The sequence below is a fragment of the Sorex araneus genome, chromosome 3 (assembly GCF_027595985.1).
Source record: "Sorex araneus isolate mSorAra2 chromosome 3, mSorAra2.pri, whole genome shotgun sequence".
Lineage (NCBI taxonomy): Eukaryota > Metazoa > Chordata > Mammalia > Eulipotyphla > Soricidae > Sorex > Sorex araneus.
Genome location: NC_073304.1, coordinates 30,506,474 through 30,532,699, shown reverse-complemented (window position 1 = coordinate 30,532,699; position 26,226 = coordinate 30,506,474). Strand labels below are relative to the sequence as shown.

At 53.4% G+C, this 26,226-nt stretch overlaps 1 protein-coding gene across 3 annotated transcripts in view; it reads left to right on the top strand.

Annotated features, from left to right (window-relative positions):
• Positions 1-25,662, top strand: part of SMOC1 (SPARC related modular calcium binding 1) — a 148,790-nt gene extending 123,128 nt beyond the window's left edge. For 2 of the 3 annotated variants that reach the window (XM_055133878.1, XM_055133876.1), the window contains exons 8-13: positions 7,264-7,456; positions 8,173-8,255; positions 10,222-10,327; positions 20,743-20,987; positions 24,762-24,815; positions 25,226-25,662. In XM_055133878.1, the coding sequence (XP_054989853.1) occupies positions 7,264-7,456; positions 8,173-8,255; positions 10,222-10,327; positions 20,743-20,987; positions 24,762-24,815; positions 25,226-25,242 (698 nt within the window). In that variant the 3' untranslated portion in view covers positions 25,243-25,662. The remainder of the gene's footprint in view (positions 1-7,263; positions 7,457-8,172; positions 8,256-10,221; positions 10,328-20,742; positions 20,988-24,761; positions 24,816-25,225) is intronic. The other variant, XM_055133877.1, reaches the window with a different exon arrangement.
• Positions 25,663-26,226: the final 564 nt, after the last annotated feature.

Here is a 26,226-nt window from a genome sequence, read left to right as displayed (position 1 = left end):
TCATTGAGTCTAGAAGTTAGTTTCATCATGTTTTCCAGTTCATTAGTTCCCACATAAACCATCCAGGAATTATCTTTCACTTATTTAGTTTGCTTAGCCTAATTCCCTCAAAGTTTTCTATTTTGTCCCAAAAGACATGGTTCTCTCTTTTAGGGCAGAGCTATGTCTCAGTGAGTATTAGACCATCGCCTCTTAATCTGCTCATTTGTTAATAGGTATTTCAGCAGACTCTATTTTGGACTTGTAAATAAGTTGCCATAAGCACAAAAGTTCAAGCAGCCTTTGAAATTAATATTTTCATATCCTTGGGTCTAGGAGTAGTAATGCTAGATCATGTACAATTTAAAATTTTTTAAAGGAATCTCCATACTGTTTTCCATAGGGTCCTAATTTATATTCCCAGCCACAGAGTACCAGAGTTCCATTTTTTCCACATCGTCACCAACACTTGTCATTTCCAGTTTTTTCCTTTCTTTTTTTTTAAACTTTGTGGTGTAATAACACTTTTTATTTATTCATTTTATTATTTTTGTTTCTGGGCTACACTGGTGATGTTCAGGGGTTACTCCTGGTGGTTCTCTGGGGACCATATGGGATGACAGGGATTGAACCTGGGCTGGCCACATGCAAGGCAAACATGATACTTACTGTACTATTGCTCTGGCCCCACTAATTGTTTTTCTTTTTGTATTTTGGGTGTAAGTAAGTATACACCTGTCAGGCCCTCTCCCCTGAACCTCCTTTCCTAGACTCATTGTTTGCAGTCTTTTCCTGAGGAGGCCCTGAGCCGGGGTGGTAGGGGTTTCCTTCTTTCAGAGTCCCTGGGTGACTGTGAGACTCCGGTGATACCAAGGGCCAGCTGAGTGCCTGCTGAATGACTCATGGTGAAAAGGCAGAAATATCCCTGCACAGGGTATTGGGAAAATGGTTCTCTGGGGTTTCTGGGCCCATTTTGTGAGGAAGTGCAGAGCACAAATGAGAAAAATAACCTCTTCAGAGTTGGCCTGAAACTGTAGGTGTTGATAAGCATCTGGCTAAATAAACCTAAAGGGCCTGCTTGGCGAGGTGTCATAAATCACTCCCAAAGACACCAGCAGCATCCCTCTCCTGGTTACCCTTCTGCACCTGGGAAGTTAGCACCTCCCTGACCCTTTGTAGGTTTCTGCAGTCCTTCTCCCACAGCATGTACTCAGACATGGACTTGTGCGTGTGCGCACACACATACACGCACATTGGCACACACGCACGTGCACGCACTTTCATACTCTCAAGCACATGCTCACACACACAGATGCCCATATACATTCATACATACACTCATACAGTGCTCTTACACACTTTCCATGTACACATGTACACACACTATCACACACATATACATGCTCACACACGTACTCGTGGGGACACGCGTACACATACTTATGCACTCACATACACAGACATCAACTTATATACTCATATACATTCACTCACATATACACAAACCCATGTACCACCACACACAGACACACAGGCACGCACAGAGACCCAGAGAACCCCAGAGCAGGAGCCACACAATTTCTTATGCCTCTGGAATTTCATGTTATTTCGGAGAGGTTTTATTTAAGCACACAGCTTGTTATTTTGGGTTATCATTCAGCATTTCATTCGTTGTTGATAAGCGGCTGGGTGGGTGTGAGCTGTTTGAAGGGGGTTCAGGGTCATTGCGGGCGACATGATGCCAGTGTTCTCCTTAATATTCTTGGCCTGCTGGGACAATTCCTTTTATAAGGAAACACAAATAAACTGCTCTGATTTCCCAGGCAAAGAGCCTTCTTACTAATCCTCCCCCACCCCCCAAATAAAATCCAGTGCGTGATCATCCAAGGGTCGAGTGTAGCTTTGTCCAGGCTGAGTCGAAGAACAGGCCTCCCTCCTCCAGCTCCCGGCTCTCATGCCACGGTTCTGCGTTCTCTCAAGGTTGCACGTGGGTGCTGAGAGAACAGTGCTGTGCCTGAACATGGCACAGCAGAGATTCAAACAGTAGGGGTGGTCCCGGGGCTAAATCCTTGTATGCACCCTAAAACCAAGCTGCCGGGCTCTCCTGTGGAGCCAGAGCTGGCGGTCAGGGCAGGGCTGGTGAGGAGCAGGAACCAACAGCAGAGTTGGCTCTCAAGCATTTCCAGTCTAGTCTGTCCAGGAGCCGGGGCCCAGGGGTCCCCCGGGGGCAGCTCCCCGACCTGGACTCAGTGCAGGGAGACTCTCTGAGGGGCCTGCAGCGAGGGCAGACGGCAGACTCACGGCTAGTTCTTCCTTCTTGTGCCATCTTACGGCGTGTCCTTGCCCTCTCATGGGACCAGGACTGCAAAGGCAGTGTGAGAACCTGGGTCCCCGCGGCTCCCTATGGGCCTGGAGTGACTCAGGCTCCTGCACTCTTCATACAATGTTCTCAGCCCTCTGTCTGTCTCTCCGGGACAGGCCGCTGTGAGTCAGGGCTGCCCACAGGCGAGCACTGCTGGGTGCCAGGAAGGACGCCCCAGTCCGTACAGGGCCTCCCAGAACCCCGCTCCACAGCCCGAGACACTTCTCGGCTTCCTGGTAAATGGGCTTTCCCCCTTGCTCTCACTTTTCGTAGGGACCTTGTGGTGGTTGGTTGTCTGTGTCAGCATGGCTAAGCTCTGGTACCCAGTTTGATCAGACACGGGTTTAGGCGCAGCAGAACCCCTTCTCACGGGATTACCAGTGGCCTTCAGAGGACGTGAGGTAAAGCAGATGACCTTCTGCTGGTGGGTGGGTGGGTCTATCAAATCAGCTGAAGGCCTAACGAGTCAAAACTAAGATTTTTTTTCCCTGAAGAAGGAATTCTGCCTCAAGATTGTAACACAGAAACCCTGCCAAAATTACCATCCCGCCCGCCTGACCTGTTGGTTTTGGATTTGAGACTGAGCTATCTCTCTTGCTTGAATTTCCCATCTGCCTGTATACGCTCCAAATTTCAGGTTCACCAGTCCTTCCTCCCCCAACTCTGTGTGAGCCATCTCCTTAAAATAATTTTATCTTTTTATATGTGTGTGTGTGTCTGTCTGTCTGTCTGCTCTCTGCCTGCCTGCCTGTCTCTGTGTGTGTGTGTGTGTGTGTGCACACGCGTATAGAATCAGCATGGCGTGGTCTGCACAAGAGCATGAATGCAGGGAGGTGGGAATGGTTTTGTAACAAGCTCCCAGAACAAATATAAGAAAGCTAGTGATTAGATAACCCGTCAGAGCTGCCAGTGGCTGGCGAGATGCCAGCATTAGGGTGCGATGCCATGGTGGAGGTAGTCTAGGTGGCGGGATGGGGCAGAGTAGATAATGGCAGGGGAAGATGATGTCCAGGAGACAAGGGCACAGCCGCAGAGCCGACTGTGGGCAGAGGGCAACGGTGCCTCATCCTGAGTGGACATCCCTGGGGATCCACCCAGCCAGTCTGTGGTTTGGGGCCCTTTCTTCCCAGGGAGGGTGGTTGAATACTACCTCAGAGGCTCGTGATGGGCAGGAATGAGCCCGCACATGCAGAGTGCCCAGTGCCACAATGGCCTGTGGTCTGCCCTGACTCCGTGCCTGGTTGTTACTCTTACTCTGATGAGTGGTTAGTGGCAGCTGGGTGACACATGTAGGCCCGGGGGTGTCCAGGTCTGAGAAATAGAAAAAAGACAGGCAGTACGCTGTGGTGTACAGATGGTGCTATGTCGGATGGCAAGCTGGGGGTTTTGACCTACCTGGTCTGGAACACAGCGGCTATGGAGTGACTACACAGGGGCCATCTGGGAGGACTTGATGCTATAACATGAAACGCATTTTGTTTTTTTTATTTTTCCCGGAGAGCTCAAGTGACTAGCAGTGAGTCACCCCTGCCAGCCTGATGGCTTTTCTCCTGTGTTTCCTCACTGAGGTTAGCAAGACCTGTGTGGTTTCAGAAGTCTCTGTGCATTGACAGAACTTGGGACAATTCATGAATCTCTCTTTAGCTTAGCTTGCTCATTGACAAAATGGACCTTTCTGGGGCTGGAGTGACAGTACAGCACATAGGGCATTGGCCTTGTATTTGGCCAACCTGGGTTCAATTCCCCGGCATCCCTTATGGTCCCTCAAGCACCACCAGGAGTACTTCCTGAGTGCAGATCCAGGAGTAACCCCTGAGCATCTCTGGGTGTGACCCAAAAAAAAAATAGTGCCTTCCTCCTTTGGACACAGAGATTCAACAAGGAAAGCCCTTCATGTATTGTCTGACTCCATCACTTTATTTGTTCTGACTGTTGTTGATTTCAGTGATTTCTCTATGGCTTTGCGGGGGTTGGTGGGAGATTTGCCTTTCTCTGTCGGAAGACAAACTCTCTGCACTCAGCTGCATTTCCGCCCTTCTCTTAAAGGGGTGCTTGGCTTGTGCAGGCAGTCATAAAGCAACAAAGAGGCAAATGAATAAAAAAGTCACAGACCCTGCACTTAGCTTGCTGGACCCCTATCCTGTTTTTCCAAATCACCTCCATCACCTGGATGGGTTTCTTCTCGGGGCTGGCTGGAACTAGTTCAGGGAAACCCTGGGGGACTTGGAGAACGCTCCCCAGGGCACCCGCATTGCAGGTTCCTCTCGGGCTCCGTGCCCAGTGTCAGCAGGTTTCATGTCCCCGAGGTTGTGAAGGCAGAGCTGTTGTGGACTCTGGCCCAGGGTGGCGGGGGGACCGTCTTCCCCGCCTTTTCTCCTTTTCTGTCTCCCTTCAGTGTGATGATTTATGGCTTCAGCATGTCCACTCGCAGGATCTTAATTTAGAACCTCTGTCGGAGGTTGCTACATGAGCGTGGTGCCCATAAAACGCTGTTTTCCTGTGTGTGTGCTCCCCTGTCGCCTTCGTGGCATGAAATATGAGGTAGGAAAATAAGGCCACTTCACTGCGGTCGGGGGAGAGTCGACAAACCCTGCTGAAATCCCCTGGCAAGTGCGAGGCTCCATCCCAGACATGGGCACATGTCCAAGATCAAGTCTCTAAGACCCATTTCCCCAGGCTGCCCTCTGCCCATCATGGATGCAGAGGTTGTGCTGACCCCATCCACCCCCTTTACAGGTACTCATGGTGGTGGTTATCATCAGGTCAGAATTCCTGATCCAGGGTCTCTAAAAATTGCTTTCAGTGATCATTCCTCTGACTAAAGAGATTTTGCTTAACTTTGCTATGTCTGAGTGATAAAGCCATAGTAATGAGTTTTGCATATTCTAAATTCAAAATTATATTATAATTAACGTGTTAAATTGCCTGCCTCTTGATACTCAGTGATTTCTATGCCTCTCCGGAGTATTTCTGTTACTATACAATGAAGGTACCTAGGCAATTACTTTTGAGCCTTTTCCCTAAGACACAGACTGAAAATCACTTCCAGCCATCTGACTTCTCAGCAGCACTGACCTGTTGCCTTTCTCTGTGTGCACCTATAGTTGGTGGAAACAGCTATACCATACAGGTGTCACCGACAGCCATTATTTCCAGGGGGTTGGCTCTTCTAAAGTAGCGTTGAGTTTATTATTTTTATCATTTGTGCAGTTATTCAAGGACACCAAGACTCTCTTAATTCGTGCTTCCACCAAAGCACTGTCTTCAAGAATGAGATTTTAGGGGGTATGGAGAGATATTATAGTGGGTAAAATTGCTTCCCTTAGCATGTGGCTGACCTGGGTTTAATCCGAAGCACCCTCTGTGATCCCCCTGAATACAGCCAGGGGGCTGTATTCACATGTAATACTGAGCACAGCAGGTGTAGCTGCCCCCCCACCTCACACCCAAACTAAGCAAAGCAAAAATGAATGTTCAGTAACAGAACACTTGGTGGGTTTTTGAGGAAATTTATGGGCTGTCCAAGACTTTATTCCTGTCATCCACTTCAAGAGGAAAATTGTAGGGTAATGTGCATGGGGGGGGGGGGAAAGATTATCAAAGTAAATAGATACTTAGATATTTAAGTAGATTTTTTTAAAAAGTATAATCTGATCCATTTACTTTTTTTTTGGAAAGGTAGGTGTGACGATGGATTTGCATGTGTGTCTGTGCATAAGAAAGTGTCTTGCAGCCAGAGAGGTGGTGTGGGGTAGGGATCTGGGTGAGACACTTGTCTTGCACACACCAACCCTGGATTGACCCCCAGCACCCTATATAGTCCCCTCATCTCTGCCCTGAGAGATCCCTGAACACAGAGCCAGGAGTACGCCCTGAGCCCGACCAGGTGTGGCCTTTCCATAAGGTAAACAACATTATAGAATAAGTGTCATAGGAAAAGAGTGTTTAACTTTAGTGCGATTACATAGTTTTCCATTTTTTCCTTATAAGAAATCCAATGTTATTTATTTTTTAGTAATTTTAAGACAAAACAAAGCAGGCCTGGAGTGATATGGTTCAGGCCAGGTTCAATCCCTGGCATCCTGTATTGTCCCCCGAGTCCCACCAGGGATGATCCCTGAGTGCAGAGCCAGAGAGGTAAGCCCTGAGTACCCCCCTCCCAACAACAACAAAACCGGAAACAAAACAAAACCAACCGTAGCACAATAATGCAATAAAGGAAAACCAGGCAGGCTGAGAGCTTGGCAGGGTAGAATTTTCATGCAACTTTTCAGCCTCCTACTGGTGGGTCTGGGACCCCCTGAGCTGAGGCTGGCAAAAGACACCCCAGAATACCTCAGCTCGAGCCTGGCTTTGGGGAAAGCAGTTCTGGCTGTTTAGACAGATGCACATATTTCCAGAGGCCACTGGGTGCAGACACCTTCCTGCCTTGCCAGTTTTCTCTCCTGCTGGCTGCCAGCTGCGGACTGGACCTGCGGGCCTGGGGGTAGGCGGGAAAGAGCAGGTTATGCCTTGTTTCAGCTCCTCTCTCGGCTGTGAGCTTTGCTCCCGGTGGCTGGCAGCCAGGGGCTCTGTCCTGCTGTGTCTGGACTTGGGAGAGTGGTCACTCACCCACGCATTCCTGCGTCAGCTTGGCAGCTCGTGGGACACTCAGGCCTGTGCACCGAGGCCTGCAGACAGTGATCAGCAGGGCCTGCTAGGAAAAAAACGGTTGCGAACACCCACAAACCTGGGCCCCAGACCCACTAAGTTGCCTGCCATAGAACCTTCTGGATTCTGAGAGCTGGTGTGCCCCAGTGGGCAGCGGAGGGTGCTGTTTGGAGGCACCAAATAAACCCTCAGTTCCGGGGGGCCAGGCTGGGCACCCCCCGCCCCCACAGGAGGCATGACGAGGATGCTCACCAGGGCCATCTCTCTTGCAGAGAAAGTCTACTCGTGTGACCAGGAGCGGCAGAGTGCCCTGGAAGAGGCCCGGCAGAACCCTCGCGAGGGTATCGTGATTCCCGAGTGCGCCCCTGGGGGGCTGTATAAGCCAGTCCAGTGCCACCAGTCCACCGGCTACTGTTGGTGTGTGCTGGTGGACACTGGGCGCCCACTGCCCGGGACCTCCACACGGTAAGATTCCCACCTCCCCCTGCAATCTTGACCCCGAGACAAGCAGAACACTTTGCAGTGAGACTGACCCCGCCTATCTCCTGGCCGCTCTGCCTGGGGCAGTGTGAGTGAGGACCGAGCAGGACAGCAGACCCTGTTCATTCAATAAAGCCCCTGCGTCCTGGCCAATGGTCCCAGTTGGGCGACTCTGGGAAAGGAGGTGGCCACGCTGCACCCCAGCTCTCCCTGTAAGACAGCCGCTGCCCTGCTCTACATTTCCGTGACTCCCAAACATCCTGGAACCAATTTTCGCTGACCTCGTTCTGCTCTTTTGATTTGAGGGATGTGGCAAAACACAAATGCCTGGTGGTGGTGGGCGGGGGCAGAAACATAGCTCAGCAGGTAGTGCTCTTGCCTTGCATGTGGCCAATCTAGGTTTGATTCCCCGGCATCCCATACGGTTCCACAAGCACCCACAGAAGTGACTCCTATTGAAATTTTTTTTTAAAAAGTGATTCCTGAACACAGAGCCATGTGTAAGCCCTGAGCATCGCTGGGTGTGGCTCCCCAAGCAAAAGCAAAAATGAAAAAAAAATAAAGTGACGTTGGCTGAGCACATGTCAGTGGGACATTGGTGCCAGGCCGGGCCAGTGCCAGACCTGCTTGCTGCAGGGGGCAGCTCCAGGAGGCTCGGGGCCCCTCCTGTCCCCCTTCCCATCTTGCACCTCTCTTCTCAGCTACGTGATGCCTAGTTGTGAGAGCGACGCCAGGGCCAAGAGTACAGAGGTGGACGACCCCTTCAAGGACAGGGAGCTGCCAGGTGGGTGACACTGCCACCCCCACCCTCACAAGTGATACCTTCTCCCGCAGTTCTGCTCCCTCCTGCAGGGTTGGGGGCTGTTCCAGCACTTTCCCTCCTGGTCTCTTTCTCCATCCATAACCTGCAGGGGGCTTTGAGGGGGTTGCTGGGCTGGGGCACCGCAAGATGGTTGGACCAGGAACCCCGAGGGCTGCAGGCAGCCCAACTTTGTCTCTGAGCCCCAGGCTTCTCCTTGGTTTCCTGTCTTTAAAGTGTAGGCTGGGTTGGAAGTGGCCTCAGAGAGCTGGAGTACATGCCTGGCATGCATGAAGCCCCTGATTTGATCCCTGGGACCATGTAATTCTCCCAACATGACCAGGAGTGGCCCTGATGGTCCCAGAGCTACATTGCTGGTCCCTAGTGACTGTCCCCATTGCTTGGTTGAGTAGCTGTGAATGACCCCCAAGTCCCCTGAGCACTACCACTCCCCCCTTCCCGAATACACCCAATGTAGGCACGAAATTCAGATCCTATCCCTGCAATTCTGCTCTTTTTTCTCTAGCCCGGTGGTTGGGGGCCCTATTCTGGGGGCAGCATGTCCTCTTTCCAGAGCCTCCGAGAGAAGATGGTTCCCAGGGAGGGCTGTCTTGCAAGGTGTGCTGGCAGCTGTCACCTGCACTGATGAGTGATCCCTGTTGGCACAGACAGTCGCTGAGATATGTACAACACAGAACATACTGGCTGGTCACCCAGGACCTCGACATGACACTTGTACAGCGTATCTGCTATTTATAATGTTCTCTGCCAGTAAATTACAATCAGATGTGTAAATATTGGTGGCTTGGAACATTAACTAGTCTTTACTCAGCACCAAATCAGATCAGATCAGGGCTTCAGGGCGGAGGTGGAGGTACATGGTTTGGGTCTGGACCAGCCCCCTGCTATCCACCCCTGCACCCCCTCTCGTCCCCACTCTATCAGAACTCCTAAGTGAGATGCTGAGTCAGTGGGTCCTGAAAACCAAGGGTTCTGGTCCAGGTGAGGTTGGCAGAATGGAGTCCTGCCACCCTGGGACCCTCTTAGCTTTCATCCCAGCAAAGTGAGTTAAGATGCTGCCATGTGCCAGGTGCTGGGCATTACACCACCTAGTGGTCAGAAGCACCCAGACTTCTGAGTAGCAGGGAGACAGGTGCCGTGAAAACCAAGCATGCGCTGCCTGTGGTTGGCGTTTTACCAGGAGAGAAGGCAATGAAATCATCGCGGAGAGGAGGATTGTGGGTAGCACTGTGGGCTCAGGGGGGACTGAGGGACCCCCGGGGACACCATCCCTCCAGGGGCCTGTTGGTGTCTGTATCCACAGCACTCAGTCACAGGGCAAGGACTTGGAGAATCTGTCCGTGAGGACATTTGTCCAGGTTTGGAGTTTCTCTGGATTGTGCACTGGAGGAGACGAGAAACAAGAGGCTGGAGAGTATTTATCAAGGAGATTTGGTAGTTCGCTAGGCTGGATGACAAGAGGGTGAAAAATGGGCTCTTGGATAAATAGTAGTTGAGTCTTCTTGAGTCCGGTTAAATGGTAAGTTACTTTCCCCCCTGGGGGTTCCACATGTCCTTTGGCACCTGGTCCTTACCTCTGGAGAAGCGTTTTCTACACCCTGCTGTGACTGACTGTCCATTGGCTGGAAGCCCCCCATATGCCGTGAGCCCCTGTGCACAACTCAGAATTCCACCCCTAGCATTTAACGCAGTGCTCGAGTTGATCCTCGGCAAAAATGCGTGGAAATTAGAATGAAAATCATTGTTATCCATTTGCTCTGACGTGTTGTGGACTGCAGGGAACTCTGGAGGAAATTGTAGATTTATGAGTGGTAAGTAAAGCCCCAGGGCGCGAGGAGCAGCTTGGGAAATGGTTGCTAGTATTGAAGGAGCTATTTACTCGATGGCTTATTTCCTCATGTCTGCCTTCACGTCTCACCTTATCTCTCAGGTTGTCCAGAAGGGAAGAAGATGGAGTTTATCACCAGCCTCCTGGATGCCCTCACCACAGACATGGTGCAGGCCATTAACTCAGCAGCGCCCACTGGAGGTGGGAGGTGAGAATGTGCTAGGGTCTCAGGTGCCGCAGGGAATGAGGGCTCCAGACTTCCGATGCTGAAGGGAGTAGGGGGAGAAAGGGGATGGGTTAGATAGAACAAGGCTTGACCCTTTTCTTAGAATTACACAGTCATGGATTGGTCCAACCTTCTATCAGAAAAATCTCCTTTTGCCTTCGCCCTCCCTCGTCTTTGGCAGTTACTTACCTCTGGCTTTAGTCACCTGATGATAAGTAAATCCAAGAGACATGTAGCCCCCGAGACTTGGAAATAGGTGTGTTGGGCTAAGAGTCCCAAAGGGCAGACAGACACATGGGGAGGCTGGACAGGCAGAGGAGGAATCTAGAGTGCATCGTGACTTTTTTCCTTCTGAGTAGGTAGGAGCCCCCAAGGGGTTCTCTGTAATCAAATTGGAAGCTCCCACAGCCAAATCAGACTAGGGAACTGGTGTGTGCTTGGTAGGTACTGGAAACCTGCCTTGAGCCTCTGTGCCTCGCTGAGGAAGGACACTGGCCCCCGGCATCTGCCCCGAGTGTCCTCAAGGCAAGGAACACCAAACAACTCCAGCTCCAAGCCCCATGCGGGCGGAAGGACCCACACAGGGGTGCCTCCCTGGGGGCCAGCATCTTAAGCAATGACCCCCTCTCAGTGGTTCCATATACTGAGGTGACAAAGGTGGACATTCTGAACACCCAGTTCGAGATCACTGAGTTTTAGACACAACTGGCTGAACTGGCTGCATCCCAGCCCAGGGGGGTTCGGATGGAGCATGGGAGGGCCTGGGTGGGGAGCAAGATACTGGATGTGTCATTCTTCACACACACGCCCTGTACCCCCCCTCCCCCGTCCAGGGGGATTCGGGGTGATACCTTGCCTAGCAATCATGAGCAGAAGGGATGTTTGGCAGAAAAGAAGAACTAAGAGGTTTATAAATGTTTTTAATACCAGTGTGCCCTTAGGGAAGAGGTTTTTGTATTTCCTAGAAAAGCAAACAAACAAAAAATTCCAGCCTCTCTCCTTTGGGTGCAATTAGATTTGGGAGAAGTTTAAAAAATAACTTCTTTCCTCAACCTGTTTTTCATTTGAAGTGCCTGTTAACTTGACCGAGTTCGGGGTGGATGCAAGCGGAAAGGCTTTAACAGCCTTTGGTAACTGTGTTACGGAGAGGCAGGACTTGTAGGTGGGAGGCAGACGAGGTGAAGGTAAATGGAGAAGAGGTTTGGAAGTCGGGTGCGGGGCCAGAGAGGGGAGAAGAGAGTGAGAATCCCTTCCAAAGTGAAGAACTGGCTAGTCGAACTGGCTAGTCCCCCATTTTCCTGGGCTGAAATCCTTCCTGGCTGGTTACTGGCTCTTTCAACCCATGGACATTGCTGGCGGTTGGACGCTGTGATTTAGAGACTGTACCTCTGCCTGACCTGGTCCATAGCTGCTCTTGGTGGCCTTTTCGCCTTTTCACCCACCTCTCTCCATCCCCTCAGTACATTTGTTCTGCTCACTGTCCCCCCAAACGGGCCAAACTTGGACCACTCAGGCCCTCTGTGTCAGTTGCTCCTTCATCCTGGAACTATGGGCTCCAGGTCCCAAAGAAGTAGCCCCCACCCCAAGTATTCTCATGACTAGACCCACCTGTCCATGTAGCTGTCATCCTCTATTTGCTTCCCGGTGTCAAGAAGGCTCCCTAGCCATCATCTTTCGTGCCACCTCTAATCCTCAACCCCTGGTGTCAATCGTTGTTAGGTATTTTATTGTTTGTTTGTGTGTTCATTTTTTGTCTCTTCATCATCTCTCTCACCTCTTGAAAAGGTAAGTCTTGGGAGTGATGGAATCTGCTCTGCCTTCTCTCCTGTACCGTTCCAAGAAGTCAGAAGTCATTCCACAACCTGGCTGTGGAATGACCCAGAAGTTTTTGGTGCAGAGGATCTCAGCTGCTGGGATCATGTGTGGTTCATGTGGTAGCACAGGGGATTAAACTCATGACCATAGGCTAGGGAGGCACTGTAGCCACTGAGCTGGTCCCCCACCCCTAGGCTGTGCAGGGTTCACATTTGCTACATGAATACACAGCTAACAGGAGGCGAGGATCCTGTCTGAAAGAGGCACGTCTGGGGAAGGCGTCTGCCTTCGCACACATCAGCTCTCAGGAGTTCACATGCAGAGGCGCGGTGAAAACAAGGGATCCAGGCTTCCTGGGGTTGGGCTTGGGCTCCGAATTCAGGCAGAGTGGGGCTGGCAGGCAGGAGTTCCTAGAAGCTTTCTAACCTCTCCTGCAGGCTCTCAGAGTTGGTCCTTGATGTGGGACATCAGCAGGGCCAGCTGGGAATAGACCAGCCCACTCATGGCATTCCAGAAAAGAGGGCACCTTCTTCCCAACCTGCTCTCTGTCACTCAGGTGGAATATACTATGGCTTTGCACAAACCCCTTTAAAAATTTTCTTTTTAAATAGAATCACTGTGAGATAGACCCTTACAAAGCTGTTCATTAGATTTCACTTATACAGGGTTCCAGTACCCATCTCTCCACCAGTGTACATTTCCCAGCACTAGTGTCCCAGTTTCCCTCCCATCACCCCCCACCCACCCCACCTCTATGGTAGGCACCTCTCTCTCTCTTTCTCTCTCTCTCTCTCTCTCTCTCTCTCTCTCTCTCTCCCTCCCTCCCTCCCTCTTTCCTTTCTCCTTTTGGGCATTGTGGCTTGCAATACAGATACTGAAAGGTTGTCGTGCATATTGTGCCTATCCCTTAACCTACTTTTAACATTCAGTTCTTTTCTTTTTTTTTCGGGTAGGGCATTTGCCTTGCACGAGGCTGACCCGGGTTTGATTCCCAGCATCCCATATGGTCCCCTGTGCACCTCCAGTGCCAGGAGTAATTCCTGAGTGCAGAGCCAGGAGTAACCCCTGAGCATCACCAGGTGGCCCAAAAAGAAAAAACATTCAGTTTTTGTTTTCCCTGGTCTTGGATATTAGTCTTCTACTATGTATTTTTATATACCACAAGTTAAGGCAGTCATTCTATGTCTGTCCCTCTCCTTCGGACTCATTTAGCTCAGCATGATACTCCATACTCCATGTACATCCATTTATAAGAAAATTTCATGACTTCACTTTTCCTAACCACTGCGTAGTCTTCCATTGTGTAGATGTACATGGTGTCTTTATCCAGTCATCTGTTCTCGGGCACTCGGGTTCTTTCCAGATTCTGGCTATTGTGAACAGTGCTGCAATGAACATAGGAGTGCAGATGGTGTTTCTGCTGTGTGTTTGGACGGGGCGGGAGGTGGGTGTAGGTGCTCACAAGGCATGCTCAGGAGTCCCTGGGGTCCCGCTGGTGATTCTTAGCCAGCCTAACCGACTGCTTGGTGTGAGGGTGCATCACTGCTTGGGGCGGAGATGACTCGGGTCGTCCACTGAGATGCTGGGGCCCTGCAGGGCTTTACCCAATGACGCGCCTGTTGCTGGGAATCAGGCTGCACCCGTGCATGCTCCCTCTGGTACTGGCTTCCAGCACTTGCACAGACTCATGTATCACCCACCTCCAGGATAGACTCTGAGCTGGAATCTGGGGACCGACAAAGAAATGGGCACGATTCTTGGCCTGCAGGAGCATGGGTCTGGTTGGGAGAAGTGGTGAAAGTTCATGCAATAACAGAGACAGGGACACTGCCACAGGGAGGGAGGGCAGGCGGAAGAATACCTTACCTGGGAGGCGACGTTGGCGCCACATCTTCATTTATGAATGGGGACATGCTCTGCTTTTGCCATTAGGGTGGGTGAAGGTCGGCCCGGCAGAGAGGGCTGAGGACTGGCGGGGCCAGAAGGCAGGTTTTCACCAGGGAAGGTCTATCTAAGGAATTGTGGTAAGTCTGGCTCACGCTTGGGAGACCGTGCTTAGCCTGTGGCATGGAGGAGGCAATGCTTGACCCTGGGAGTCATGCCAATGAGGGGGCCAGGGAGCTGTGGGTTGGACAGTCGTTTCTAAGAACCATCCTGGCGGGCCCTGCGGGAACTGAGTGGGCAGGGAGCAAGATAGGGCAGGAGGGTGCACCGGGGGGCAATGATGAGGGGAGCCTGGACCAAAGCCATGAGAGGCCAGGGAGAGCATAGCACAGAGGGTAAGGCACTTGCCTTGCACACAGACAGCTCTGATTTGGTTCCTAACTCTACATATGTCCCCCCCAGCATTGCCAGGAGCAATCCCTGAGTGCAGAGCCAGGAGTAAGCCCTGCGCACAGCTGCGTGGGGCTCCCAACACCCACCTGCCCCAATAAAAACAATAAAGCCACAAGGAGAAGGGGTATTTTACTAAAGTTCCAGCAATGGAGTCAGTAGTACGTGAAGACTTATTAGACATAAGGAGTGGAAGAGCGGGAGAGGCCAACTTTTGTGACACCCCTTCCAGCCTGATTTAGTGGTGGAAGCAGCTCCATCCAAATTGGAGAACTGAGCATTGTAGAACAGGGTCTCATGGGAACATCTGTGACTGGCATGTGTGCAAATGGGTGAGTGGGTGGTGGAGGCACATGCGCACTGCATCGAGAAGGCCATCCATAGTGAAGGGACTTTGAATTACCCCCTGGGTCATTCCCATCAGGATTCCAGGAGACAGAGCCTGCCCCTTCAACCAGCCCTCCCTGTGGCACCCCATGGCATTTCTCAGTCACAAAGGGTATTTCTGAGTCCTGGTGGCTGGCTTCTCTCTTCACCCTAGAAGAAATCAACTGCGAGCGGAGGTCTGAGGGGTTTTGTGGGCCTCCTGGCCCCCTCACCTAGTCCTGCAATGAGAGTCCTTGTGTACGGACAGGGCTTCCCCTTGCCCGTCTGGAGAGATTACTTGTCGACCAAACTGGACCATGCTGGAAGGGGCTGGAATGCTGCTGACTCGGCACTTCCCAGCCCCACCCGCACAGCTGGCAGAGCCGGCCGGACTCCAGATGGGCTCCGTGGGTCTGCTTGACTTGGCTAGCACCTCCAGGCCGCCCTGCCTCACCTTTCTTTAAAACTGCTTGGGACAGCAGAACCGGGTCCAAGATCTTGGCCAAAGCCAGCTTCCTTGTGGGGAATGGGGCTGGCTCTCCAGCCGAGCATGGCCGCCAAGGCCCAATGGTGAGCCCGGGGCCACGAAGCAAGACGGAAAGTGCTGCAGGAAAAGGAAGCCCCCTCCGCACCTGGGGAAGCCTCAGGGGCCCCTGGCCCAGCAGGGACTTGACCCCTGGGGATTTTCTTCACCCTGGAGATGGGTGTCAACCCGTCTCTGACCCTGAAACCGCCCAGAGTTCAGCCAGACAGCCCATATTTTAGTGCACATTCCCCTGCTGGACCTTGGGATGGTGTGGGTGCCACCGCCGTGCCGTCTCCCAGGAAACGGGGATGTTCTGTGGGTCCAAAGAGCCCTTTGAGTGGAAGTGGGAGGTGGGTGGCACAGAGCCTGGAGCAGCCTTTGCACCCGCTCGTGGGGGTGGGGGCGCAGCCTTGTCTGATGAGCAGTTCAGACAGGAGGCCTGATTGAGTGGGTGCAGTGTGGGAGAGAGGCTGGAAGTGGAAGCTCCAGTTCCTGGGGATGGGAGTTGCCACTTTTTAAGGGATCCTTCTAGAAGGATGCGAGAGCGGGAAAGGTGTGGGGTCAGGAGACAGTTGTGGGGGTGGGAGGTCTAACTGTGATGGAAAAGGTTCTCATAAAAATGGTTTGAGAGATTCAGAGAGACCCTGGAGAAAGCCTTCTTGCCGGAACCCCTGCCCTCCACCCAACACACACACACACACACACACACACACACATCCTGTGCTCCCCTGGAGAAATCACGTGTGGTTCTGAGCTCCCAGTGGCCTCCAGGTCTCCTGTGGCTGGGTGAAGCTGGACTCTGCAGAAATCTTAGTCTCTCCATAGGAGACTTTGGACCGAGCCAGGTAGGTGGGACTCGAGGCAGCTGCCACACCAGAGCCCCCACTCAGAGTGAGATGCTTTCAGGGGGTTCTTTTCTATTATGTTTTGTTAGAAAAACATGGAAACTGCCACTCAGCCGGCTCCATTCCTGTTTCTTGTGAGATTCCTGCTGAATGTCCTTCCGGCACCTTGACGAGGCTCGCCTGCCTTCTCCTCAGAGGCCAAGCCTGAGCTCATGCACCTCAAATGTGCCGCTGAACCCCTGAAATGTGTCGAGTTCCATGTGTCCCCAAACTGTTCCACCAAGGGGACTAGCGCATGTGTTTAGGCACTTGGGGGGGAAAAAAGGTCCCTAAACTAAGGAACTTTTGTTTGAAATGTCCTCGGAACTTGGCTTGAACAAAGGGTTGAGTCCTGGCGTGGCCCAGCTTTCCACGCAGAAGCAGGCAGGTTGTGTTTTTTTTTCATTTTGGGTCACACCCAGCGATGCTCAGGGATTACTCCTGGTTCTGCACTTAGAAATTACTCCTGGCAGTGTTGGGGGGACTATATGGGATGCCAGGGATTGAACCCGGGTTGGCCGAGTGCAAGGCAAACACCCTACCCGCTGTACTATGGCTCCGGCCCCGGAAGCGGGCGCTGTTTGTGGGGACAGGGCATGGGTGAGTGGAGCTCAGGGGTACTTGGAGCAGATCCCTGGGAGGAGGGAAGAAGCAGCCAGCCCTGGGCTCCTCGGGTGGACTTTGGGCAGAGGAGAGAGGGCATTTCAGAAAGCCTGAGGCCCGCCTGGTGGCTGTTCTGGGCTCGGAAGTCTTTTGGGAGTGAGGAGAGAGAAGCACGAGTCTGTGGACGACAGGGAGGGAAGGCAGCGTCAAAGGAAGGGGGGGAGAAGGGCAGGAGCGGGCGATGGTCACTTCCTGGCAGGGCAAGATCTCCGAAGCGTGCAGTGGGGGACGCGCTCTCCCGCCCACAGCCCGCCAGGCTGCTGCTGCTGCTGCTGCTCCGTTTGCTGAGTTGCTGCATGCACTGGGCAGGCGGGAGCCCCGGGGGGACATGCTGGAGGCCCAGAGGCTTCCCTGGCAGAGTGTGGGGCGATGACCTCATTCCACCCGTCTCTGCGAGGAAAGCGCCTTTATTATTCCACCCTCTCTCTAGACGTTACGCTATGTTGCACCTAAAGGTTAAAGGGAGAACTGGCTCTGATGGTCCCCCAGGGGTTCCCCGGGAGAGGCAGGGGCTGGCGGGGCACTCTGACCTCCCTCTCCTGCAACGTTCTGGTGGAGGCTCCTGCTGCCCGGGGAGGCTGGGCAGAGATGGGCTGAGGAGGGAGGGGTTTGCAGGGGGAGTGGCAGATGCTGACAAGCAAAGACGCTGTGGACAGACAGGACTGCACGCACTCTCTCCTGTCACAAAGGGCACAAGAGTCTGGCTCCACCACGGCTTCCTGAATCCCGGGGCACACAGGTCCACTGGTTCTCAGGCAGGCCTGAGGGTGTTTTTGGTAGCACTATATCACTGTCATCCTGTTGCTCATCAATTTGCTTAAGCGAGCACCAGTAACGTCTCCATTGTGAGACTTGTTGTTACTGTTTTTGGCATATCCAATACACCACGGGTAGCTTGCCAGGCTCTGCTGTGCGGGCGGGATTATACTCTCGGTACCTTGCCTGGCTCTCCTAAAGGGACGGAGGAATGGAACCTGGGTCGGCCGCGTGCAAGGCAAATGCCCTACCTGCTGTGATATGGCTCCAGTCCAAGGGTGTTTTTGGTAATGAAAAGAAAAATTTGTTTTTGTTTTTGTTTCTTTGAACCACACTAGGCAGTACTTAGAACTTAATTCTGGGGGCTGGAGTGATAGCACAGTGAGTAGGGCGTTTGCCTTGCACGCGGCCGACCCGGGTTCGATTCCCAGCATCCCATATGGTCCCCTGAGCACCGCCAGGGGTTATTCCTGAGTGCAGAACCAGGAGTAAACACTGTGCATCGCCAGGTGTGACCCAAAAAACAAAAAACAAAACAAAAAAAAGAACTTAATTCTGGATCTGGGCTCAGAAATTACTCCTGGTGGCAAACTGGACAGGTGCTGGGGACTCAATGCACGTTGGCTGCATATATGAGCTCTCTGCCCAAGTAGTGAGTCTCCAGCCCCCCTCTAAACATTGAGGTCACTGGGGGATTGTTTATCCCTTAGGAGACCTCCTTCGGAACCCCCAGAGAACACACCAAGGCTTTGGCATGCACTTATTATTTTTTAAAAAATTTTATTGAATCACTGGGAGATAGTTACAAGCTTTCATGTTTGGGTTACAATCTCACAATGGTCAAACACCCATCCCTCCACAGTGCACATTCCCCACCACCAATATCCCGGGTATACTCCCCCCTTTCCCACCCTCCTCCTGCCTCTAAGGCAGACAATATTCCCCATACTCTCTCTCTTCTTTTGGGCATTATAGCTTGCAACATAGACACTGAGAGGTCATCATGTTTGGTCCATTATCTACTTTCGGCATACATCTCCCATCCCAGCTGGTTCCTCTAGCCATCATTTTCTTAGTGATCCCTTCTCTATTCCATCTTTTGGCACACACTTAAATATTATTATTCTTTCCATCCCAGAATGATAGTACAGCAGGTAGGGGGCTGGCCTTGCATGTAAACAATTAGGCTTCCAGCCCCAGCATCCCATATGGTCCACTGAGTACCACCGGGAGTGACCCAGGAGTTAGCTCTGAGCACTAAGGGGTGTGACTCCAGAACAAAATAATTATTCTTTCTTTTTTCTTTTGTCTTTCCCTTCTTGGGCCAGCCCTAGTGATACTTTTCAGCTGCTCCCAGCTCAGTGCTCAGGGGACCCTGTGGTGCTGGGATCAAGCTTGGGCCTCCTCCCACATGTAAGGCTAGTGCGCTAGCACTGAGCTGCACGCTGCCTCTTCAAGCATTTTAGGGTCTTCCTGATGGGTCTGCCTGGGTCCCCTGGGGAGTCACTTCTGGCCAGCACTGGCTGCACAGTCTGTCCCGGTGCCCGTGGCCTGAGTATATGACTGTGAAGTGGCTCCTAATCTTTGCCTCTCGCCAACAAAGGGAAAGTGTCCGGAGATCTGAACCGGAGGGCCTGGGCCCCTTGCCTAAGTGCCAAGTCCTGGGTGCAGGAGCTGCGGGTCTCCAGGTGCTTCTGGCCTCAGACCTGTCAGTGGCTCCAGAGCGGACCTGTCATTGGCTTCCAGAGTTTTAAATACTGGCCAGAAAATGGTCCAAAAGGCTGGAGCACATGCTTTGCAGATAGGACCTCTGAGTTGGATCTCCAGCACTGCATGCATGGTAGTCCCGGACCACCACCACAGCCAGCCCCACACATGCCATGCGGTACCCGGGGACCACCAAGTGTGACTCAAACACAAAGAGAGCCAAAGACTAGCTTCCATCATGGACCTTTTTGTGGGGAAGAAGGGGCACGAGTGAGTAAAATGGGTGGGCAGCCCTGTAGACAGGAACACGCCCAAGGATTTATTTCTTGCTCTTGTTTTGGGGATTTGGTGTGGGGGGGGGCATACCTGGCAGTACTCAGGACTTGCTCCTAACTCTGTGCTCAGGCATCCCTCTTGGCAGGGCTCTGAGGAATCCCACGAGGTGCCGGGGATCGAACTGGGGCCTACATGATAGCAAAACAAGCACCGTGCCTGCTGTGCTTTCACTCCATGCCCCTAAGTGCTGCTCATGTTCCACGCCATGACCGCTGTGTGTACATGGGCCGGCGTGGACACAGTCACTGCTGTGTCTTTGACATTGACACCTTTTCCCCCTGCATGAGTGCATGGAGTGTGCCTCAGCAGAAGCTCTTTGGGGGTTCCAGTTAGCATGTGGCTTCCTGGTGCCCCCGGATCTCCTGACATCATCTCTGCTCAGAGGGTCCTGGGACTGGTCAGTCTCAGCACCTCTGCCCATGCCCAACCCACAGCTGCCTCTCCCCACTCTTCCCTGCCCAGCTGTGGACACATCACGGTGGGAGGGGGGGCAGACATGGACTCTGTCTCAGGGACATTGAATCTGTCTCACTGAGATGATGGTCGGCCAGAGGCCACAGGTCACACTACACATCCCATATTTGAAGCCATGCCAGGACCTGGCCAGGAGCCAGGAGTGTGGCTTCTACCTGGGGTGCCCTCCTCTGTACCCATTTTTGGTTGGCAGCGAGCACCCGGCCAGGGAAATCTGGACTCCAGTGGTTAAGGATGCCAGGGTGTCTGGAGCACTCACCTGTTTCTACCAAGAACGTTCCTGGCCGTGGGAGGGGTGTGGGCAATTTCATGTGAGAAGAGTCACGTCACCCCCCTCCCACCTTGGGGACCCTCCCAAGAAATGAACCATCCAGTTTTCAGGGAGAGTCGGCTTGACTCAGCTTCGTGGGGCCGAGAGGAATCGGGCTGGGATGGGCAGCCCCACCCCCCACCCCTGCAGCGTCCTGCCCACTGGCTGCCCAGGCTGGGGAGCTTGGTGAATGGGGCTGAGGGTTCCCTTGGGGCTCCTGACCCAGGTTCTCGGAGCCGGACCCCAGCCACACCCTGGAGGAGCGCGTGGTGCACTGGTACTTCAGCCAGCTGGACAGCAACGGCAGCAGCGACATCAACAAGCGGGAGATGAAGCCCTTCAAGCGCTACGTGAAGAAGAAAGCCAAGCCCAAGAAATGCGCCCGGCGCTTCGCCGACTACTGCGACCTGAACAAGGACAAGGTGATCTCACTGCCCGAGCTGAAGGGATGCCTGGGCGTCAGCAAAGACGGTGAGTGCTCCTGCCTCGATCCTGGGCCCTGGGTGTTCCCTCTGCACCCTGGGGAGGCAGAGGTGGGGCTCAGCCTGATGGTCCAGCCGGGACGGGATTCCTTCCTCTTTTCCTTTTTATTTCCGGACCTCACCCAGAAGTGCTCAGGGCTTACTCCTGGCTCTGTGCTTAGGGATCACTCCTGGGGAAGGAGGTGGGGGGAAGGAGGTGGGGGACCATATGGGATGCCAGGGATGATACCCAGATCAGCTATAGGCCGGGCAAATGCGCTACCCGCTGTACTATCGCTCAGGACCCCTCCTTTCAAGTTGTTGTTCCAGCTCTGCCCAGATGGGCACCCCAGGGTGCTTCTGCATGCAGCCGCCTTCCTTCTGGGCCCTTCATAGTCCCTCCTGACCTTTCACCCCAAAGGTCTGGAGATATTGTTGAGCCCTGCAGTGCACTGCAGGGTTGAGAACATGGCGGTGGGTGGGTGTGTCTATCGAGTCTGTGCATAGTCTGTCTGTCTGTCTGTCTGTCTGGGAGGCGGGTGGTACTGCCATGCTCTGGCATGTCTATCTTCCTATGTCTGCATGTGTTTGTGAAGCCTGGAAGTCTGGCAGCCTGTGTGCAGCTGTGCACTGCATGTGTATATCTGTGTGTGTGTGTGTGTGTGTGTGTGTGTGTGTGTGTGTGTATGATGGAGTGAGGCAGAAAAGATAAATCAGCGGGGCCAGGCGGCATGAGGAGGAGGCAGTGCGGACACAAGTAAATCAGGATCACTCTGTTCCCCAGGTCTGCGTGTGGGCGGGGCCCTCGAGGCAGAAGTCTCTGAGGCTCCCTAGACCGTGCTGCAGTTGGGGCATCTAAGCAGGCCCATGAGAAAAGGCACCAGCGCAAGGTCAGGGGGCTCCAGCCAGACTGTGGCCCCTTCCTAAGGAGCTTCTGAGTCCCTAAAGACGGTCGTGTATGAGCAGCGCCATCTTATTTGCCAGAGGGAGGCCCAGGGAGGGACCAGTATTGAGAAGAGGGGGAACAAGTCCTGCTGGAAATAGAAGCTTCTGGAGGGAACTGGTCATTCCTAGCCTGGCTCATCTGAGGAGAGTAGACCCCCCCCCCCCCAGTGGACAGCATGGGAGAGGATGGGGGACTGGGCTGGAGGCTGGTGGCGGGGGTTGCGGGGGAAGCTCCAGGGAAAACCAGACGCCCTGATGTTGTTGGCACTTGGCCTCGTATCCCCCTTCTGTCGCCCACTTTTGGGTGACTTCTCAGAACTCTTTGGGTCTCCGTTTCCTCATCTGCAATCACTCACCTTGTGAGTTTGGCCTGAAGCTGTAACAGCATGGTGGGTGTGAAGAACTCAGCTGTGGCGAAAGTCCTTGGGGGAACACAAGACGTTTCCCTCCTCCCCTCGGCTCTGGGAAGTGGCAGCAAAGTGGCAGCAAAGGGTGTAGGTTAGGGAGCCTGGCTAGGGTCAGGTGGCGCCCTCTGGTGGACTGAGCCAGGCTTGCACACTAAATGGGGGGTGGCCCACGGGGGAGTTTAGGGATGAGTATAGCTTTGGGTGTGAGGGACTGACGTGTTTAGAAATGCTTCCTACACACAAGTTATTAGTTTTGTATTTTGGGGTTTTTTGGGGGGTTGGCACAAACAGGTGGTGCTCAGGACCTACTCATGCATGGCTCTGCACTCGGGGACCACTCCTGGGACCATGTAGGGGGCCAGGAATTTAAACCAGGATCAGCCATATGCAAGGCAAGGGACCCAATCCATGTTCTATTTTGATAGCACAGTGGGTAGGGCATTTGCCTTGCACGTGGCTGACCCGAGTTCGATTCCCCCGTCCCTCTTGGAGAGCCTGGCAAGCTCCCCGTGGTGTATTGTATATGCCAAAAACAGTAACAATAAGTCTCACGATGGAGACATTACTGGTGCCCGCTCGAGCAAATCGATGAACAACGGGATGACAGTGACAGTGCTAAAGTTGTTTATTCATTTATTTCTAAACCAACCAGAGTCCTTGCTGGGGAGTGGAATTTCCTGCACATCCTGGAAAGAACAGCCATTCTGAAATGCTGGTTCTCTCTTCCTGGGGTCGTCCCAGTTTCACTAAGCACCTGCATCAAGCACTGCCCTGTAAAGCAGGTGGGGAAGAGAATAGTTCTTCCATATATATATATATATATATATATATACATATATATATACATATATATATATATTTTAAAGCCAGGTCTGGGTCTAGAGCAATGATAGTACAGTAGGTAAGTAATTAAAAGCGACTTTCCCAAGACAGGGAGCCAGGCCCAAGCTGTTTCACTGGGTAAAGACCCCCCACACACACACACACACTTGGGCTGGAGCGATAGAACAGCAGGTAGGGCTCTTGCCTTCCATGCAACCAACTTGGGTTTGATCCCCGGCACCCTGGATGGTTCCCCGAGCCCGGCTATGAATGATCCCTGTGTGCAGAGCCAGCCACTAGGACCCCCAAATTAAAGCAAACAAAAGCTGTGATCTCTTAAACCTGCTCCATCATGATGCTCCTCTGGGTTCTGTGGGTTCTAGGAGCACCAGGCCTTCCCACAGGGGGGCGCTCTCTCCCGCCTTCCTGACACCCCTTTGGCAGGGCCGCACTGCCCCTCTTCCAGTGGAAGATCTTCCCGCTCTCCCGAGGGGTTGCAGCCGCTGGACAGAGCCTCGCCACCTGTCCCTGCGGCTTCCCACACACCAGCATGGCCCTGTCCTTCTCTCTCTCTCCAAGTTGCTTCCCCGCAAGGTAAAACTGGACACCCAAGGTCAACCATGCCCCCATTCTGTCTCTTTTTCTTGGCGCTAAGGATTGTTTCCCTGACCATGCGGGGAGCAGGAGCAGTGGGGTCACATGGTCAGTGGGGAAGTGTGGGAATCTTTCCCACCCTTTCCTCTGATCATGCCTTTCCCCCATCTACTCAAGTTCAGCCCATCCCCCTCCCAGAAAGGCTGAGAGAGAGACAGAAGCAGGGCTACGCAGGGCAGTTCTGGTCCCCATTTCTGTTCCCACCCAGAGGGGAAGTGGGGAGGGGACCATGCACGCACATCCCACATCCCGCAGGGCTCCCAGTTTGGGGGGTGCTTGCCTCCAGCTCTGCTCCCCTGCAGGAGCCTCTCAGGTACTTCCCTCTGCCATGAGTGACCCTGGGGGTTCACAGGAGCCCTTGCAGGAACCTCTCCTCTGCTCTCAGCCTGTTTCCAGATTTGCTCCCGCCATAGCAGATTGGCTCAGATCCAACTTTCCGTCTCTGACCAACTTTGTGACTTGGAAGACTAGTGCCCACGTAGCTTCTGCCAACGCCCACCCACGCCAACCCTTTCTCAGTGAACAGCCGAGGAGACCCCGAGGAGGCAGGAGACCGACCTTGTGGGAAAAGGGGGTCTGTTTAAAATTGTTGTCCACCAGGGCTGGAGCCATAGCACAGCGGGTAGGGCATTTGCCTTGCATGCGGCCAACCTGGGTTCGATTCCCAGCATCCCATATGGTCCCCTGAGCACCATCAGGAGTAATTCCTAAGTGCAGAGCCAGGAGTAACCCCTGTGCATCACCAGGTGTGACCCTAAAAAGAAAAAAAAAGATTTTGGCCATAAACCAGTTGACCCAGGAGTAATAAGGAACAGAGAGCACACGCTTTCCCTGCTCGTTCCCTCTCTTTCTCAAGTGGGCTCTTCACATTCTGGGCGTTCGAGGGCCCAGGGGCCCCGGATGTGTGGTTGGTGCTGGGTGCCAGTGCCAGCGCCCTCTGTTTCCGTTTGTTGCAGGTGGCAGTCTGGGCAGCTTCCCCCAGGGCAAACGCGCAGGCACAAACCCGTTCAGTAAGTCACCCCCTTCTTGGGCTCCCCTCCTTGGACCCCCTCAGGCAGGAGTGGAGGGGCTTGGGCTTTTAGTGTCTGCTTTTCGTTGTTTGTGGAGAACCCCAAGAAGGACGGGGTGAGGGCCATCCCCCACCTATAAGCGAGCACCCGGCTGGGAGGGCTGGAATCAGGGAGGAAGAAGGTGTGGTTGGTGCTGGGTGCACACCCTGGTGGAATGCCGAGTGTGCCGCCCTTACACAATGCCTCCATCACCGTGACAATGGTCAGGCTGGTCACACCGGGGCTTTTGGGCACTGCTAGACTCCCGGAAACGCCCAATACACCAGAGTCTGCTCTGGAGGGGAAATGCCCCTGAGGCACCGGGCATCCCCGGAGCCAACACCAGCCACTGTCTGCTCTTCCACCCCCAGTAGGACGCCTCGTCTAAAGCGCAGAAGACCCCAGGGCAGGTGGCCAGTGCAGGGGACAATGGCTCATCCGACGCCCACCCCCTCCCCCCCACCACCGCCAGCGTCGCCTCCGGCCAGCCACAGCCCAGGCCGCTTCAGCCAGTCCAGTGGGTTTGCACTTTGAGCAATTTCGTACGGCACCTTTCCTTACGGGTCCCAACATCAACCCCCCTCTCGAAGGCCACGGCAAGGAAAGGAACGGGAAGAAGGACTTGGTTCTCTCTCTTATTGTAAGGTTTTGGATCTGCTACTGACGACTTTTAGGTTGGGTTTTTGTTTTATTTTGTTGTTCTCTGTTTGTTTTTTCGTTGGAGGGGGGAGGGTGTTGTTGGGACTGAGATGAAAGAGATTTATATGCTGTATATAAATATATATGTAAAGTGTATAGTTCTTTTGTACAGGCCTTGGCTCACTGTTTGTTCCTTCCCTGCTCTGGCTGTGGGGGTGGGGGGGTGGGGGGAATGCTCCAGACCCAGGGTCCAGCTTTCTAGAAAACGGAGCTCCCCACCCCCAGCCACACTGGGCTGCGTGCCTGGGATTCGATCCCAGACCCTACTGGTTCTCTACCCGCCCTCACGGTCAGGATGGCAGCCCCTGGGCCATCAACTTTCACCCGGAAGGTGAGAGTTGGATGTTGCTCCCCCCGGCCTGTGTTCCTACTCACCCAGCCCCCAGCAACTGGTGTCCAAGAATACGCTTGTGGGTCCGGGGAGCTTTCCCACCACACTGAGCTGTTCTCGCCCACCTCTGAGGGGAGGCCAAGGAGAAGGGGACGCCTGGGCCTCCCATCCGGGCTCACTCGGGCACTGCAGCAGCACCAGCCGGGGACGGGGTCTGGGCTTCCCCCAGGGCTGAAGATCTCCTCCTTTCTCTGGGGCTCTTGGGGGCATGAGGCCAACTCCAGAAGTACAAGGAGTCTTGGGCCACTCACCCGCCTCTCCTGTGGGAGGGCCAGGCCTTCT